Here is a 14,048-nt window from a genome sequence, read left to right as displayed (position 1 = left end):
AATCTGGAACAGCTTGTGAGGTCAGCCACGGTTAACGGAATCCATGGATCTGGCAACCTGGTAAAGGCGGTGTCCAGGATGGACTGGACCCGCTCCCACACCTGTCCTATACCACTTATGGGCCCACGATTGGTACTCTTTGTTGTCTGCCAGCTCCGTTCTCGAATTTTCGGGTGTACAGGGGGGTACGGGGGCAGCATTAACACCAGTAAACATATCCATGTCACCTGAAGTAGGCCTCGTCTGCACCGCGAACCAAAGCCTGCCGAAACAGGCTCCCAACTCCTCTGGGTCGCAATGTACTAACCCAAGATCGACAGCGACATCGTGTGGTGTAGAATGAAGGCTCGGGCCAATCTGAAGTATCTGACCAGCCCATGTCTCCACCTCTAGCACAGCAGGCAGTCCGTTGTGTCTAACAGACATGGCTGCCGCCGTTCGTGAAGGCCCCTGTGGTTCCGATATGGACCATTTGAATCTCTCTCGACATCTCTTTAGTAGGCTGCGCCTGAAAGTCTGGACCTTGCCTTCCATTCCGTCTCTGAACTTGAAAAGATGTCTCGTTGAAACCCAGCGCCCACCTATCGTATACAACACCAACTTCGTTCTCCTATCAAACAGGGAGTCTGACTGACGACGAACATCTCTCATATCGGAATAGATACCAAGCTAGAGATTGGTCGACACGGCTTTGTGTGTATTTGCGACCATGGCGAAGTACGGTTGCGCTCTCTTCGAATATTGCTGTGGTGAGGCGATCGCTAAACTTTTCTCAGCGATCCGCAAACAGTCCCCTTGGACAACGCCTTTCTTGAAACCATCATGTACCAGGGCAGAGAATTCCAACGATATGCCGTCGATAACGGTGCTTATTTTTCGCCGATTGACGAGGTAAGGGGGCCGATGGGTTCTCAGACTCGGTAGTGACTTTGTTTAACCCTCTTCTGAACTGTAGGACGAGATCGAGCGATTGCACATGATGCATATTCTGTTCTCAATAGTATTCGAAAACTCGCTCATCTTCCCGCCCATCACAAGGCCACGACGAATTCTTGAATGTGGGTTCGGTACGGGTGAATGGGCTATCGAAGTCGCACAGCAACATCCAACCTGCGAGGTACGTATCATACTTTCGGACCTTTCTGCCTCCCCTTTTCTCAACTTTGGGCGATGGACGATGATATGGGTGGGTCAGGCACAATGAACAGATGGATTTGGCTCCCTGAACAGAGATGACTTCGCTACGCCGAGACAGTGCAGCTTGCTCTCGACCACAGTGGTTCTATGGCATCCGTTGCCTCGGAGTTTGTTCGCCACTAAAACTTGAAGCGTGTGCCTTGGTTCGTGTATTTTGACCCATGAACGACTGCTGAACTGGAAACAATAGGTGGTAGCCATCGACATTTGTCCACATATTTGGCCCGACGAGACGCAGACACCGTTAAATTTAAACCTCCAGGTTGATGACTTGAACGGAAGGTAACAGGCTTACTTGTCCTCCCCCCGCTGATCCGCATGCCCTGAAAGCACCACTGATTTTGAGTAGGTTCACGTTTCCGTCGAACCACTTTGATCTAGTACATAGTCAGATGATGGCTGGGGGAATCCATTCGAATCGATGGAGAGATTATCTTCGAGACATTTATCGCGTCCTACGGCCAGGCGGTTGGGTACAGATGGTGGAGATATACTTTAATGCGCAGTCAGACAACGGGACGCTTACACAGAGTGAGTTTTCCATATCGTCGTCGCGGTGCTGTATTTGCTGACGATTGGCATTGCCAGATCATGCCCTTCGAAGGTGGTCGAGACGATACCTAGACAGTATGCAACCGTACAAAGACCCTCGAGCGCCGTTGCAGATGCAGAGCTGGATGCAAAGTGCTGGATTTGACTCGGTGGAAACCCAGATGATTCCCTTACCAACTTGCGGTTGGTCCAACGGTAGGAGGCTCAAAGTCCACGTGGAGGACGGCCGAAGTTGACCAGAGACCAGACCCAAGGCAACACCAGATCGGTTTGGCAAACAGGGAAAACATCAGGAGGTTACTCTCATCCCTTGGGCACTATCCTATGACAGAGTTTCGTGGGTAAGAATTTTCCGATGAAGCAAAGCCACAGGGCTGGCCATATATAGTCTAATGCTTAAGCAAGCCCAGAGCTGACCGAGCCATTGCAGCATGACTTCCCAGGAGTTCCAAGTCTTGGTGGCCCAAGCAAGGAGCGAGGCTGACAATCCAGCGTTCAGGGTAAGCATTATGGCGTGTAACTTCTTTAGAATGGAATCCGAGGCTAATATAAAGGTTGTGGCCGATGTCTCAAACAGGCGTATTTTCCAATGTGAGTGATTTTTGTCGGCCCCGCTACCACATAACGGGTGAGACTAACAATGATGCGCTGTGAGGTATGTATGTATAGGACGAAAACCTCGCCGCTGAGACGTGGAAGAAATTGTCGAACTGGCTGGGCTGCATGTCCACGCGAGCATCTCGGATGGTTCGAATTTTTGGGGACAGACTGGAAAGGATTCCAGGATCGGTCTTCTAATGATTATGACGACGTTACGGCAGCGAATACCCCGTGCATAGTTCGCAAGCCGCTTGATTTGTTGTTCTTGTCCCTTTTCTCCTTGATGATAGAGACATGTTTGGTTGGGAGGCTGTTGTGGTTGACGCGCCTCGTGAAGGGGGCCCATTCGACGAAAAGGACACAGAGCTTTCTTTGCGGCAGGTTCGGTCCCAATTTAAAGGTCCTTAACATTTTGCAGTCCAAATCACAGGCCAGGTCAGAAATGGCTTGCATACATTATGTGACAACTTCGAAGTTGATGGTGTTTGTTTATGAAGTGCGGCAAGATGGAGGGGGGTGAAACGATGACGAGCCGTAGCGGATGAATGAGGTCGAAAGGACCAGTAGGTATAACATAGGTCGATGACTAACCAAGCTAAGTCGGGAAGAGCTGATCGTAGCCGGACGAATATGCTAAATGTGAATGTGTGTTGCCTATGGCCCAGGACTCCCTGATATTAAGCGTGGAGGTGCAAGAAAAGGATCTGCTGACTGGGCAAGAAGTCAAGGAGGAATGAAGTTGAAAGAGACTGAGACCCAAGTGGAGAGCAACAGAAGCTAAGGCAAGTGGTGGTGCCCGACTGGATGGGTTTGGGCTTGTTGTTGCCCACCTCATCTTAGTCGGGTTTAGATTAGAAAGAGGGAAAACAGCGGCGTGGGTGTTCTGCCCGGACAAGGAGCAGTTGGTTCCTTACTCGTCAGCTCAGGAGGCATGGATGATGAATATGGACTACGAATCCAGCTTCTTACTCGCTACCGTGTGGCCGGGCTCTATCTCGGTGAGGGACAACTGCAAGCAAGCATTCCGCGTCACATCGAGAATACATAATCACACATTCCAGGCAACATCACGACCGGGCACATAATCCATGTCGAGGAGGGGGCTATTTTCGAGTCGTGTCTTGGGCCGTTATTCACCAGAACCCACTTTCATCTGAAGAGACCATGCCATGTTTCGCCTACGACCTCGCCAGTTCCAAGCCAATGTCCCGCCAGTTCCCATGCCGGTGAGCGCCCAGAGCCACACAGAGCCTACGTTCCCCGTCTTCGGGTCTTTGATCCTGGCAGGACGAGGATACAGCGTTTGGGCGACCTCCACTTGCTAGTCGATCACAGCAGACAACACCCGACACTGTTGCCATCTTGCAATGTGAATGTTGGCTGCCCCTGGGCAAATTACCGCAACAAAGAAGGGCATGCAACACTCATAATTACCCTGCCCACTTCCCTAGAATACCAGCAGCCTTGGCTGACGGATTTGTTGCCTGGAGTTATATACCTGTATGCCCCCCTAAACCTTGAGCCTGATGGTGCCCTGTTGAAGGCACTATCCGGATGCGTTTGCGAAAGCCCCGACCCATGTTATTGCAGCGTGTTCCCTGACGCCCTGCACATCAGACGACTTTGGGCTTTTTAGAAATTACAACAACGAACATATCTAACTTACATCATTCCGCTTGGGTTCGAAGGCGTAGGTACTCCAGGATAGCACGACAAGCAAAGACCCCTGATTCCACATTTTGTGCCATATTCAAGCATGCGTGATCTCTGAGTGTCTCAGTACCGCATCCCCCTCCGCCAACGAACGGCGTGGAACAAGTCATTGAAGCGTCAATCAATTGTTATTCAGTGGGCCAAGCAATGGAGAATCTGTGGACCATGAGGCCAGGTCCCTGAAAGACCTTTGCTCTCCCCATGCCGCTAGAGCCACTGTGCGCCACTAACGCCTCTTCCCAGAGGACTTTGGCACAGCCTTTGAGCTCCATCCAATGAGAAGCTCGCTCACTTTTATGAAGGGAAGGAAGGTAACGAGTATCGAAGCTCTACATTTTTTTTTTTGTCCTTTTCTCGAAGCATTTCGATAGCACCAGACAACGCACACGGAAATATCAAACCTGGTTGAACTGACCTACCTGGCACTTCCAACGGCCAATTGCGAACCAAACCGAAGTCTCTGATTTTTTAACGTCTTCCGCATCCACAATGGCTTCCCGACATTCAGCACGCCTCCTACAGGCCCTCCGGCCCATCGTCCCTAGCCGTGCTTTTCCTCCGCGCGCCGTTCGCCTCTATTCCGACGCAGCCCCGGCCTCTCCTCCACTCCTCGCCTCCCTCAAGACCGACCTGAAGGCCGCCATGCGTGCCAAGGACGCCGCTCGACTGTCAGTTCTGCGCTCCGTCCTCTCCGCTACCAACAACGCCGCCAAGACCGCCTCTCCCATCACCACCGACGCACAGCTTGTTGCCCTCTTGCGCAAGACCCAACGTGCCACCCAGGATGCCGCCGCCCAGTTCCGCGCCGCCGGCCGCGACGACCTCGCCGACAAGGAGGATCTCCAGGCCAAGGTCATGGCCGATTACATTGCCAACAGCGGCGTCCTCACCGTGACTGAGGCGGAGGTGCGCGTGCTCGTCGAGAAGGCCATTGAGGAGGCCACCGCCGCCGGCAAGAGCGGCCTCGGTGAGGTCATGAAGCTCGTCAATGCTGCGACCCAGGGCAAGGACCTCGAGGTCGACAAGAAGCGCATTTCCGAACTGGCCAAGGAGGCTCTTAAGAAGGACTAGGGCGGGATATCTGGACCCGAGCCATGTACAAAACAAACATGTACCATTACGACGTGTATAACATCCGTATACCCGGAGCTCTCAAACAGAGCGCCTCATGGTACCTCGTTGGGGTAAAGAAATGCTCAATGGCTAGTTTGTGCCATTGAAAACGCCTCTCCTGAGTGTCAAACTGAGGAAAAATTAATGTACCATTATGACGACGCAATACAAGACCATGTTCACTCCTGTCAGGTTTACACATGAAAGCCTGAGTGTTCTTAAATGAAGTTCAAATGGGCGTCAGATAATTTGGACTGTGGCGCGGTAGAGTGCATCATCAAATCAGTGGTATCTGTCTAGGTAGGGTATGCGAACAAGCCCAATCCTCTACTCTCCTTCCCTTTTAATTGCTTGTTCGCTCGTTCATACTTTTTATGTTGGCCCGGAATGACACATCTACCGCCTTTACCCGACTCCTAGAACGCCGTTGTTTTATGAAAGCTGGGGAATGGTGATATGCAATGCTACCCATATGCGTATTTCGTTCCCCTCCTCCTTTAAGCCACACCGTCCTCCTCGTTCCTCAAACCCGCGTACTCGGTTCCCTGATTCGCTGTGCTGAGCCGTGCGCACAGACTGAGCAGGACGACTGTTTCCGTCGCGGCGTAGTGATTCAAGGCATCGAGCAGAATCTGTAGATGCCTGCTAAAGTTGCCTTCCCATTTCTTCATGATTTCGAATAGGTTGCCTACACGTGCCTCCTGCTGTTCGCCAGCACCCGCCGAGGACGTCGAGTCGCTATGTGAGCCGGAGGGCTTCTGTGTGCGCACGGCTTGGAAAGCACGCCATTGCTCTGGTGTCATATTGGGCGGGCGCGTAGCACCAGAGAGGTCAGGATCAGCCTTCTCTAGCTCGCGGGAAAGCCAGTTGGAATAGGTTGCGAAGATTGTGCAGGTTTGCATCAGCTTGGAGTGGATCTGCATAGTCGATTAGCACCAGAGAATGAAAAACAATATAAAATTAGCATCGTAAGACTTACTCTCAATAGCTTGCTGTTGGTGAGCATGCACTCCTTCAAGCACGTATCCAAGAAGTCCACATGATCCTGCATCAACTCGTCTACCGTTCTTGTGGGCCCCTCCGAAGCGCTGCCAGTCGCATCCTGGCCGTCCTCCTTGACCTTTAGTCTTGACATGAACTTAGCCCAGTTGGGTTCGATAACCTCGGCCGTGCAAAAGTAGAGTAGTTGCTGCACAAATACCAACATACGAGCACGAAGTGTCCAAACCCGCCGTTTCCAAATCTCGAGGCTACGAGAGGAGCTTTTGTGAGCCCACGTCATTCCCGAGGTCTGCGAGTGCCACGTCGTTGACAGCTGAGACTCGAGGTAACGCAGCGAGAGGAGGTAGCGGAACAGAGCCTGGTAACGCCACACTGTCTTACGGCTGATTACAAGAGACACCGGGAAGGGCACGGCGTAATCGAGCTGGAGTGATGTGAACCCTATGGCATTCCTATCATTCTCGATCGGTTGATTCGCCAGAGGCTGCAACGTCTCGCCCTGTTCGATACCCGTAATGTTGACGACCCGTTGCAGTGATTTGATAAGGGTGATCTCATTCATTTCCACCTTGACATCTTCCTTGAACGGGTCCAGAGATACAATACTACCCGGCTGGCGAAGAACCAGATCGAGCAATGATTGTAGCTTGCCGGTGTTAACGGACTTGACGGGCTTCCGCAGTTCCGAGGTACCGAGCTCGAGGAAATAAGAAAAGTAATCGGATGGGTCTAAGAAGAAGTAGTGTTTGAGCGACCGCAGCCGCATGGGCAGAGAATGGGTGGTGAGCAGAAGTTGCATGAGAGACTCGTTGGCGTGGGCGTACGCATTGTTAACGTTCTCTAGGAATCGGCTGTCGTCGAAAGACGTTGGGACGTCTGAGACGACTTTGCTGACGTCGACACCGCCACATTCCCTTACCACGTTTAAATACTTCCCTGCCAACAGGACCTTGTCCTTGACACCTTCCAACTGCGGAGGGATATCGTGTTCTCGGATGGTGTATCGTCTCTCCCAGTATTCATCCGTGTAGTCTTGCTCCAAGCGTTCCCTCCGGATACTCTTCTGCTCCTTAATGAGGAACTCTGCGTGAGTATCGTTGATACCACCATGGTGAAGCCATTCGTTAAGCATGACCATGTACGGCTTGCTTGCATCTCGTAGCAGCGTCGTAAGCAACGCGCGTGCTGCCGGATCTCCAGACATCGACTCCAACCTCTTAGTGAGCAAACCCAGAACAACACCGCCTTTGGAGATCTTCTTCCCTGAGCCCGGCACCAAGTCACCACCCTCCCGGAGGGACTCGAGGATATTCTCAAAGTCGTCCGCACTATCACTCTCTTCCTCGTCATCGTCATCCAATAATGCGTTGCGCTTCAGCAGTTCATGTGCCAAGGCGTACAGATGTGACATCATTTGGTTGGTTGGTAAGGTGTGTATGTTCAAGACATGTAAGGTGAACGTCTCGTTGGTAAGAAACTGTGTTTCCAGCTGCGCAATCATAATCAGATAGTCATGAAGGAACTTCCTAATTGAGGCGCATAGCGCGTGGTTGACGGCGCCAAACTCTTCCCTGCTCTGGACGTCGACGAACATCTCGAGTGCGGAATAGTATGTGGCCATCTTTAGCATCGATACTGTGAGATCTTGCAAGCTGGGGTCCAGGCCAGGTAATACTCTGAAAGTCGGCCCCGAGAGCCGATCCCTCTCTTCGTGCGGGTTGTAAGTCTTGGCGAAGCGGATGTACTGGCCCTCGTAGCCCATGAACACAAACAACAAGTCTTCGATCATCACAGCCTCCTGAGCTTCGAGTGTCAGCTCGCTCAGCGGTTTTGGTTGCTGGGGCTGCGGCGCTTGCGACGCCAATGGAGGTATAGATATTCGGGACGCCAACGGAGCTGATGTGTGAGGGAGAAGTGTCGCTTCCGGATTCCATGGTGCTGTAAATCCACATCAGTCATCGATTCCTTTTAAATCACCATAATAAACTCCTGCCTCACCTTGCGGGGTCTCAACCTTGGCATCCTTGGGCTTTGCTTCCGCCATACGCGACTTGTTTTCCGCCGTTTTGCCTTTCTCCCCGCCTCTGCGCTCTCCCCTCTCGGCACTTCGTGTTCGCTGCACAAGCGTCTCAAGCTGCGTGACGTATGTCCTTTCCGTCCTCCTCTCATCCACCCGACGATCCTCGCGCGTCCTGCTCGTTGGTCGAGTGTTTCCGGACGCAGATCTCTTGTGCGCATTATTACCCGGCGACGGCGGCCTCTCCCTTCCCCGTTCGCGTTCCCGTTCTCTCTGTTGCTGCCGCGTATCGCTCCGCTCGCTGCGTTCCCCTCTAAAGCTTGTATGAGCGCTTCCACCACCAGTTCCTCCTCCCCCATTGGCGGCAGCGGCAGCCGCGGCCGCATTCATGCGTGAGGCTCTCGATGGCCGTTCATTGTCCGCAGCTGTGGAAGCTGTACCATTCGCGCGGCGCGTGCCAGACGACATGTCGCCGGCTGCATTTGAGAAGCTCAGCGTACGTCAGAGAATGTTGACTTGTGAGTGGTCTCTTCTTCCGTAGTGCTCGTTTGTTCGCGATTATACGTTATTCTGCGACGGTAAGCTCGTACTTCTTCGTTACTGCCCCTCTATCGCAGGGTAACACTCTCTCCGGGCAGCGGGTTGGGCTACGCGGTAAAGTGCCCATTAATGGGGAGCGCGTCTAATCGGAAAATCCTCGCGTGTTGTTGACCCCAGCCGGGCTTGAATGACCCCTGAAATATTCCGGGGTCAGGACGGCAGCTGCTGGAGGGGAAACAGAATATGTGACCAATAAGAAGCTTCAGAGCCATAGGCCAGGGGGTTGAGAGCAAGCTGCGCTAAGGTAAGGTAGCCCAGGCCAGGTAAGGTACGTAGTCCTGTGCTGCTACCACTGGAGTGCCCCATAAGCTTGCGGCTGCGTAGGCTGAGTGCTTGCCTAACCACCTGCTTCAGCCTTCCACCGTCACCGTTTGGGTTACCTACGTGCACCTCAAGCTCCCCTCCATCCAACTATCCATCAATCCACCACCATCACCACCAACCCAGCGTCCCGCAACTGCAGCTTCACCCTTGCCCACAAAGCCGAAGAATCCGCACTCCGACCAATCCTTTTCTGACCGGAATTCTGTTATTTTCCTTTCTAGCAACGTCATACACAAAATACCGCCAAAATGTTTATGGCAAGATCTGAATACGGTAAGCTCGTTTACCTTCTTCCCTGCCTACCCTTTGAAAGAGCTCCTCTTCTGACAAATAGGTGGTAGACCGAGGTATCAACACCTTCTCTCCCGAAGGCCGTCTGTTCCAGGTCGAATACTCCCTCGAGGCAATCAAGCTTGGTTCCACGGCCATCGGCGTCGCCACCTCTGAGGGCGTCGTCCTCGGTGTCGAGAAGCGCGTCACCTCGACCCTGCTTGAGACCTCCTCCGTCGAGAAGATTGTCGAGATCGACCGCCACATCGGCTGTGCCATGTCCGGCCTTCAGGCCGACGCCCGCTCTATGGTCGAGCACGCTCGAGTCGAGTCCCAGTCCCACGCTTTCAACTACAACGAACCCCTCCGTGTCGAGTCGTGCACCCAGGCCATCTGTGACCTCGCCCTCCGCTTCGGCGAGGGTGCCGAGGGTGAGGAGACCATTATGTCCCGCCCATTCGGTGTTGCTCTTCTGATCGCCGGCTACGATGAGGACGGACCCCAGCTCTTCCACGCTGAGCCCAGCGGCACATTCTACCGCTACGACGCTAAGGCCATTGGTTCCGGCTCTGAGGGTGCTCAGGCTGAGCTGCAAAACGAGTACCACAAGGTCAGTCTACCGTTGTAGCCCCGCCACTTCCTCTCTTGTCGGAATGTCTGGATGCAATGGAAATCGAGTGTCAACTAACATAATCGCAGTCCCTGACGATTACCGATGCCGAGACGTTGGTGCTCAAGACGCTTAAGCAGGTCATGGAAGAGAAGCTGGACTCGAAGAACGTGCAGCTGGCGAGCGTAACGAAGGAGAAGGGCTTCAGAATATACACAGATGAGGAGATGGCTGCGGTTGTAGAGAGACTGCCTGCCAACTAAAAGACAAGGATGGGGACTGGTTGGAGCGAATGCAGTAATAGAATTACCATGTAGGCTGGGGAAAATGGCCTTATCTGGATGAGGGAGAGAGCGAGAGAGAGGAAATCCCCCGAAGATACTTTCCCAGCCGTCGATCACGAATTTGGAACCTAACGTTTAGACGATTTTCCAGTGTGTATCAATAGTGTACTCAGCGTGATGATGGATTTCAGCGTGTTTGCGTGTCTGGCTGGAGCTAGTTGTGATGTTGAATGGATCTGTAGTATTGATCTAATACCACGTCCCATTGGAATAGCATGGGAGCACGGATCTACACATGTCACGGGACCCATCCATCGCCTCGGAGGGGGGGCGCGCCTCAACTCTCTCCGGTGATGACGAGCCTCTCCAGTTCTTGCTCGACACTGATCAACCCCAGGGCATAGTGCGCCCGTTCGGCCTTGGCGACTACGAGCACCTTGTCGTCGCCGTCCAGCAGCTCCAGCCTGGCGCCGATCCTCCTTGGGCTCGTCCACACAGACTGAGGGATGACGGTGATAAGGGACGGGTCTCGCGTGTAGGGCGGGCCCCTTCCCATGGCTGCGGCCTTCTTCCATCCCGACTCGCAGCCGTCGGCGATCTGTCTGGCAGATTGCCAGCCTGTGAGACGTGCCACGTCGTGCATCCGCCGGACGAGCCAGTGACGTTGAGCGTCCTCTCGGTACTATATAAAAGAGTAATGTCAACGAGGTTTCCGACTGATAGGGGGGTGACCTTGCGGACAACTTACCTGTATACCGCCGACGAACAAACAGAATGCACTCTCGATCAGCGCCGCCCCTACCAAAGTGCTTACTTCGGTCGCAATGGAAATGTCGTCAGTCAACCCAGCCGCAATCCGGCCCATCTCCAACGCGAATTTGGTGGTATGCTGCGCCTGGATACCCGCAGCAATCATCGCAGCAGGGGGCATCTTCGGGTGCGCGCGGTACAGATGGATCAGGCCCATGTAGTAGTTCATCCAGATGCCGGCTACTGAGAACGTACGGTACTGGAGCGTTGGACCGAAGGGCGTTTCCCTATGGTCACAATATTCGGGACCCAGAGGTTCGAATTCGGGTCCAAATTGGGAGCGGAGTACCTCGAATGCCTCACGGAGGCTCTCCCACTCACGCAGCGCCGCGGCCTCGGCAAGGTCGGTATCGAAGTCCTCATGAGTGTCCGGCGGAGACGGGGATTCATCTCTCGGAGGACTAAAGCCCATTGGCAACGTTACCTTTCCGAGGTTTGGCAGCATACCCGGGAACATCGGGGGGGAGCCGCCTGGCCCTCCTGACCCCATTCCCGGTGGCGGCCCCATCGGTCCACCGGGAGGCCCCCTTGTAGGCCCCCCTGGAGGGCCTCCCATCATGCCAGGAGGTGGCATTCCATTCGGAGGACCCGCAGGTGGCCCGCCAGGCATCCCGCCCATCATGTTAGGTGCTGGCCCGCTTCCAGGCATTCCACCTGCCATGCTCGGTGGTCCATTTGGGTTCGACGGTCCTTTGGGCGGACCACCAGGAGAGGCCCCGGGTGGACCACCGGGAGGCCCAAACCCTTTGAAGGAATTCCGTTTTCGAGGGAGGTCTTTGGAGGCAAAGCTGCAAAGGCGTCCAAGTAGAAGCATCATGTGATCATAAGTTCCATAGCTACATAACAAATCAGTGACATTGAGATGCCATGAGGGAATCATGACTTACATGGCCTCCAAGCGACCCATTGGGGCTCGAGGCGGACATTGAGTCCAATGGGAGTAGTCCATACTGTATAGCGTAAGTTTCCATGGTTGTGAGGCTTCTGCAAGGTAGGGCTTACAATGGCTTGCCTCCGCCAAGAATACTTTGATACACGTCCATCTTGCAGTACCACCAGTACAAATCCCGGAGATGCTCATAGTGTTCGATGTCGCGATCTGTGTAGTAGTTTCCAATAGTCGGCACATCCTCTTCATATGACACGTGCTGGTTTGTCAAATGGCTCAAAAGTCCCAGATCTAGGTCGTCCAGGTCGTGGCTCGCCATGTGAGTGTTATCGTGGCCCAGGTAAAAGGGATCAAATGGCTGGTTTTGGCTTTCCTGAAAGAGAGCTCGCCTAGCTCTCTTAAGTGGTAAGATGTTCTTGGTCCACTTCCTGAAGGGAATTTCCTTAATCAAAAGTCTGGCTCCGAATAGATGATTACACCATTTGGTGTGATCTGAGTTCCATACTTCGAAGTATCCCAGTAGCAGAGTAGCGGCAAGAGTGGCGGGCGATGTCCTCCTATTCGCACTCCGGACGTTCTTTGCGATCCTCCGAATGGAAAGATGATAATGCTTCATGGCTGCTGTTGGTGGTATTCGCTGTAGCTTGGCGATTTGCAGAGCACCCAAGGCAAGCATGGCTTGAAGCAAGGCCGGGTGATTGAAAGCCAGAATAGGGAATGTGTCTATGGAAGTCAGTAGGGGATGGTTCTTGGACGCTGGAAACAAACTTACAAGTCCAAAGATTATGACCAGCCTTTGGAACGGAGAAGTTGTTCATCAGCTTCGTATGGTCAAAAGGATGCCTCTCGTACAGAGACATGCTCGGTCCCGTTACGTTGACAAAGTGCCAGAACAAGGCCGCAGTTCGTTCGTCATTCAGCGGCGAATTGTTGGGCGTCGGAATGTACGACGTAAGGATTGCTTCCTCTGCAAAAGCCGAGAACGTTCTCACTTTCGTCCCAAAGCCTTCCCAATGGCCCTCCGAACGACTCTGGATCAGTTGGCCGTAGGCGCTCTCTTCGCCCATCAGATCATCGAATCCATCCTCTGAATCGACCATGGACGCGTCGTCGTCGGAGTACAAGTACTGGACTTCGGGGTCCTCCATGATATCCCCTCTCTTGAGGATCTCGTCGGCAGTGGGGACGACGTCAACCTCTTCCACTCTTGGATGGCTTGATGTGTGCTCTTGCCATGGTTGTGGCTGTCTGCTTGTAAACGACCCATTGTCGGTGTTTGGGCTAACAAAAGTGCTCTGTGCACTACTAAATGATCCTTGGAACTGTTCAGGGCTAATGGGCGATGTTAATGAGGGTGTTGGGGGCATGTGTTGTTGCTGTTCAAAGGAGAATTGGTTAAAGTCGAAAGGTGAAGACGACGGATGATGTTGTGACGATGGACCCGGGAACCCTTGGCCATATTGAAGGATCGGCTGGCCTCCGTAATTTGTATGTTGCGGTGGTTTAGGAGCTATTGGCGCAAGAGGAGGCGCATTCGATGACTTGGGCGGTGGGTTTCCAAGCTGTCGAAACGGAGGGGTTGATGCCTCCTGAGGGTAGACAACGGGGCCATAGACACCGTTAAGGTTAAATGACCCGATGGGGTCTTTGAAGATGACTCGCTGATTGTAACCCTCGCAATGCCTCTTAGACTTGATGCAGTTGCCGCAAATAGGTCTTCCTTCGTCACATTTGATACGACGTTTCCGGCAGGCTTTTATTCATGTTAGGTGTCACGCAGGAAAGTGATGCCGACGGTAGAATGTTGGAAAACATACTCAAGCAACCGGTCTTGGTTCTCTTCCTGGCGTTTGCCTTCTTGCGGTTTGGATCTTCGTTCCCATTATCTCCGTTGTCCTCTTGAGCTTTGATCGGAGACTTTTTGGCCTCAGACGCCGCGTCGGCGGTGTCCATCCTAGTAGATGCTAGTGTGCTGTGAGTGAGATCAGATTATTCGGGACGGCCCTTGATCCATCAGTTTATCTCAAGGTTTGCAAACTGCATAATCCAGTAGCTGTAACCCTAAGC

At 53.2% G+C, this 14,048-nt stretch overlaps 5 protein-coding genes across 5 annotated transcripts; 3 read left to right on the top strand and 2 right to left on the bottom strand.

Moving 5' to 3' along the window:
* Window positions 1-822: 822 nt before the first annotated feature.
* CTRU02_202157 (UMTA methyltransferase) lies at window positions 823-2,438 on the top strand (the record flags this gene model as incomplete). Its single annotated transcript, XM_036719566.2, has 9 exons — window positions 823-891; window positions 956-1,117; window positions 1,388-1,479; window positions 1,547-1,728; window positions 1,786-1,944; window positions 1,997-2,090; window positions 2,180-2,249; window positions 2,327-2,340; window positions 2,405-2,438. 9 exons carry the CDS (start codon window positions 823-825, stop codon window positions 2,436-2,438), a joined length of 876 nt encoding a protein of 291 aa, XP_036588268.2.
* A 2,113-nt stretch (window positions 2,439-4,551) lies between these two features.
* Window positions 4,552-5,133, top strand: CTRU02_202156 (uncharacterized protein; the record flags this gene model as incomplete). Its single annotated transcript, XM_036719564.1, has 1 exon — window positions 4,552-5,133. One exon carries the CDS (start codon window positions 4,552-4,554, stop codon window positions 5,131-5,133), a length of 582 nt encoding a protein of 193 aa, XP_036588266.1.
* Window positions 5,134-5,672: 539 nt separating this feature from the next.
* Window positions 5,673-8,662, bottom strand: CTRU02_202155 (spc97 spc98 family protein; the record flags this gene model as incomplete). Its single annotated transcript, XM_036719563.1, has 3 exons — window positions 5,673-6,092; window positions 6,155-8,115; window positions 8,176-8,662. The coding sequence occupies 3 exons, from the start codon at window positions 8,660-8,662 to the stop codon at window positions 5,673-5,675; spliced, it is 2,868 nt and encodes a 955-aa protein (XP_036588265.1).
* Window positions 8,663-9,366: 704 nt separating this feature from the next.
* CTRU02_202154 (proteasome component pup2) lies at window positions 9,367-10,261 on the top strand (the record flags this gene model as incomplete). Its single annotated transcript, XM_036719562.1, has 3 exons — window positions 9,367-9,391; window positions 9,460-9,998; window positions 10,088-10,261. The coding sequence occupies 3 exons, from the start codon at window positions 9,367-9,369 to the stop codon at window positions 10,259-10,261; spliced, it is 738 nt and encodes a 245-aa protein (XP_036588264.1).
* A 358-nt stretch (window positions 10,262-10,619) lies between these two features.
* Window positions 10,620-13,934, bottom strand: CTRU02_202153 (C6 finger domain-containing protein; the record flags this gene model as incomplete). The annotated part of the gene is made up of 6 exons (XM_070203991.1): window positions 10,620-10,964; window positions 11,031-11,928; window positions 11,980-12,042; window positions 12,095-12,704; window positions 12,754-13,734; window positions 13,799-13,934. 6 exons carry the CDS (start codon window positions 13,932-13,934, stop codon window positions 10,620-10,622), a joined length of 3,033 nt encoding a protein of 1,010 aa, XP_070062573.1.
* Window positions 13,935-14,048: the final 114 nt, after the last annotated feature.

Source organism: Colletotrichum truncatum, assembly GCF_014235925.2.
Source record: "Colletotrichum truncatum strain CMES1059 chromosome Unknown Contig_0001, whole genome shotgun sequence".
NCBI classification, from domain to species: domain Eukaryota; kingdom Fungi; phylum Ascomycota; class Sordariomycetes; order Glomerellales; family Glomerellaceae; genus Colletotrichum; species Colletotrichum truncatum.
The sequence above is the reverse complement of the archived record's forward strand: the minus strand, read 5'-3'. Positions and strand labels throughout refer to the sequence as shown.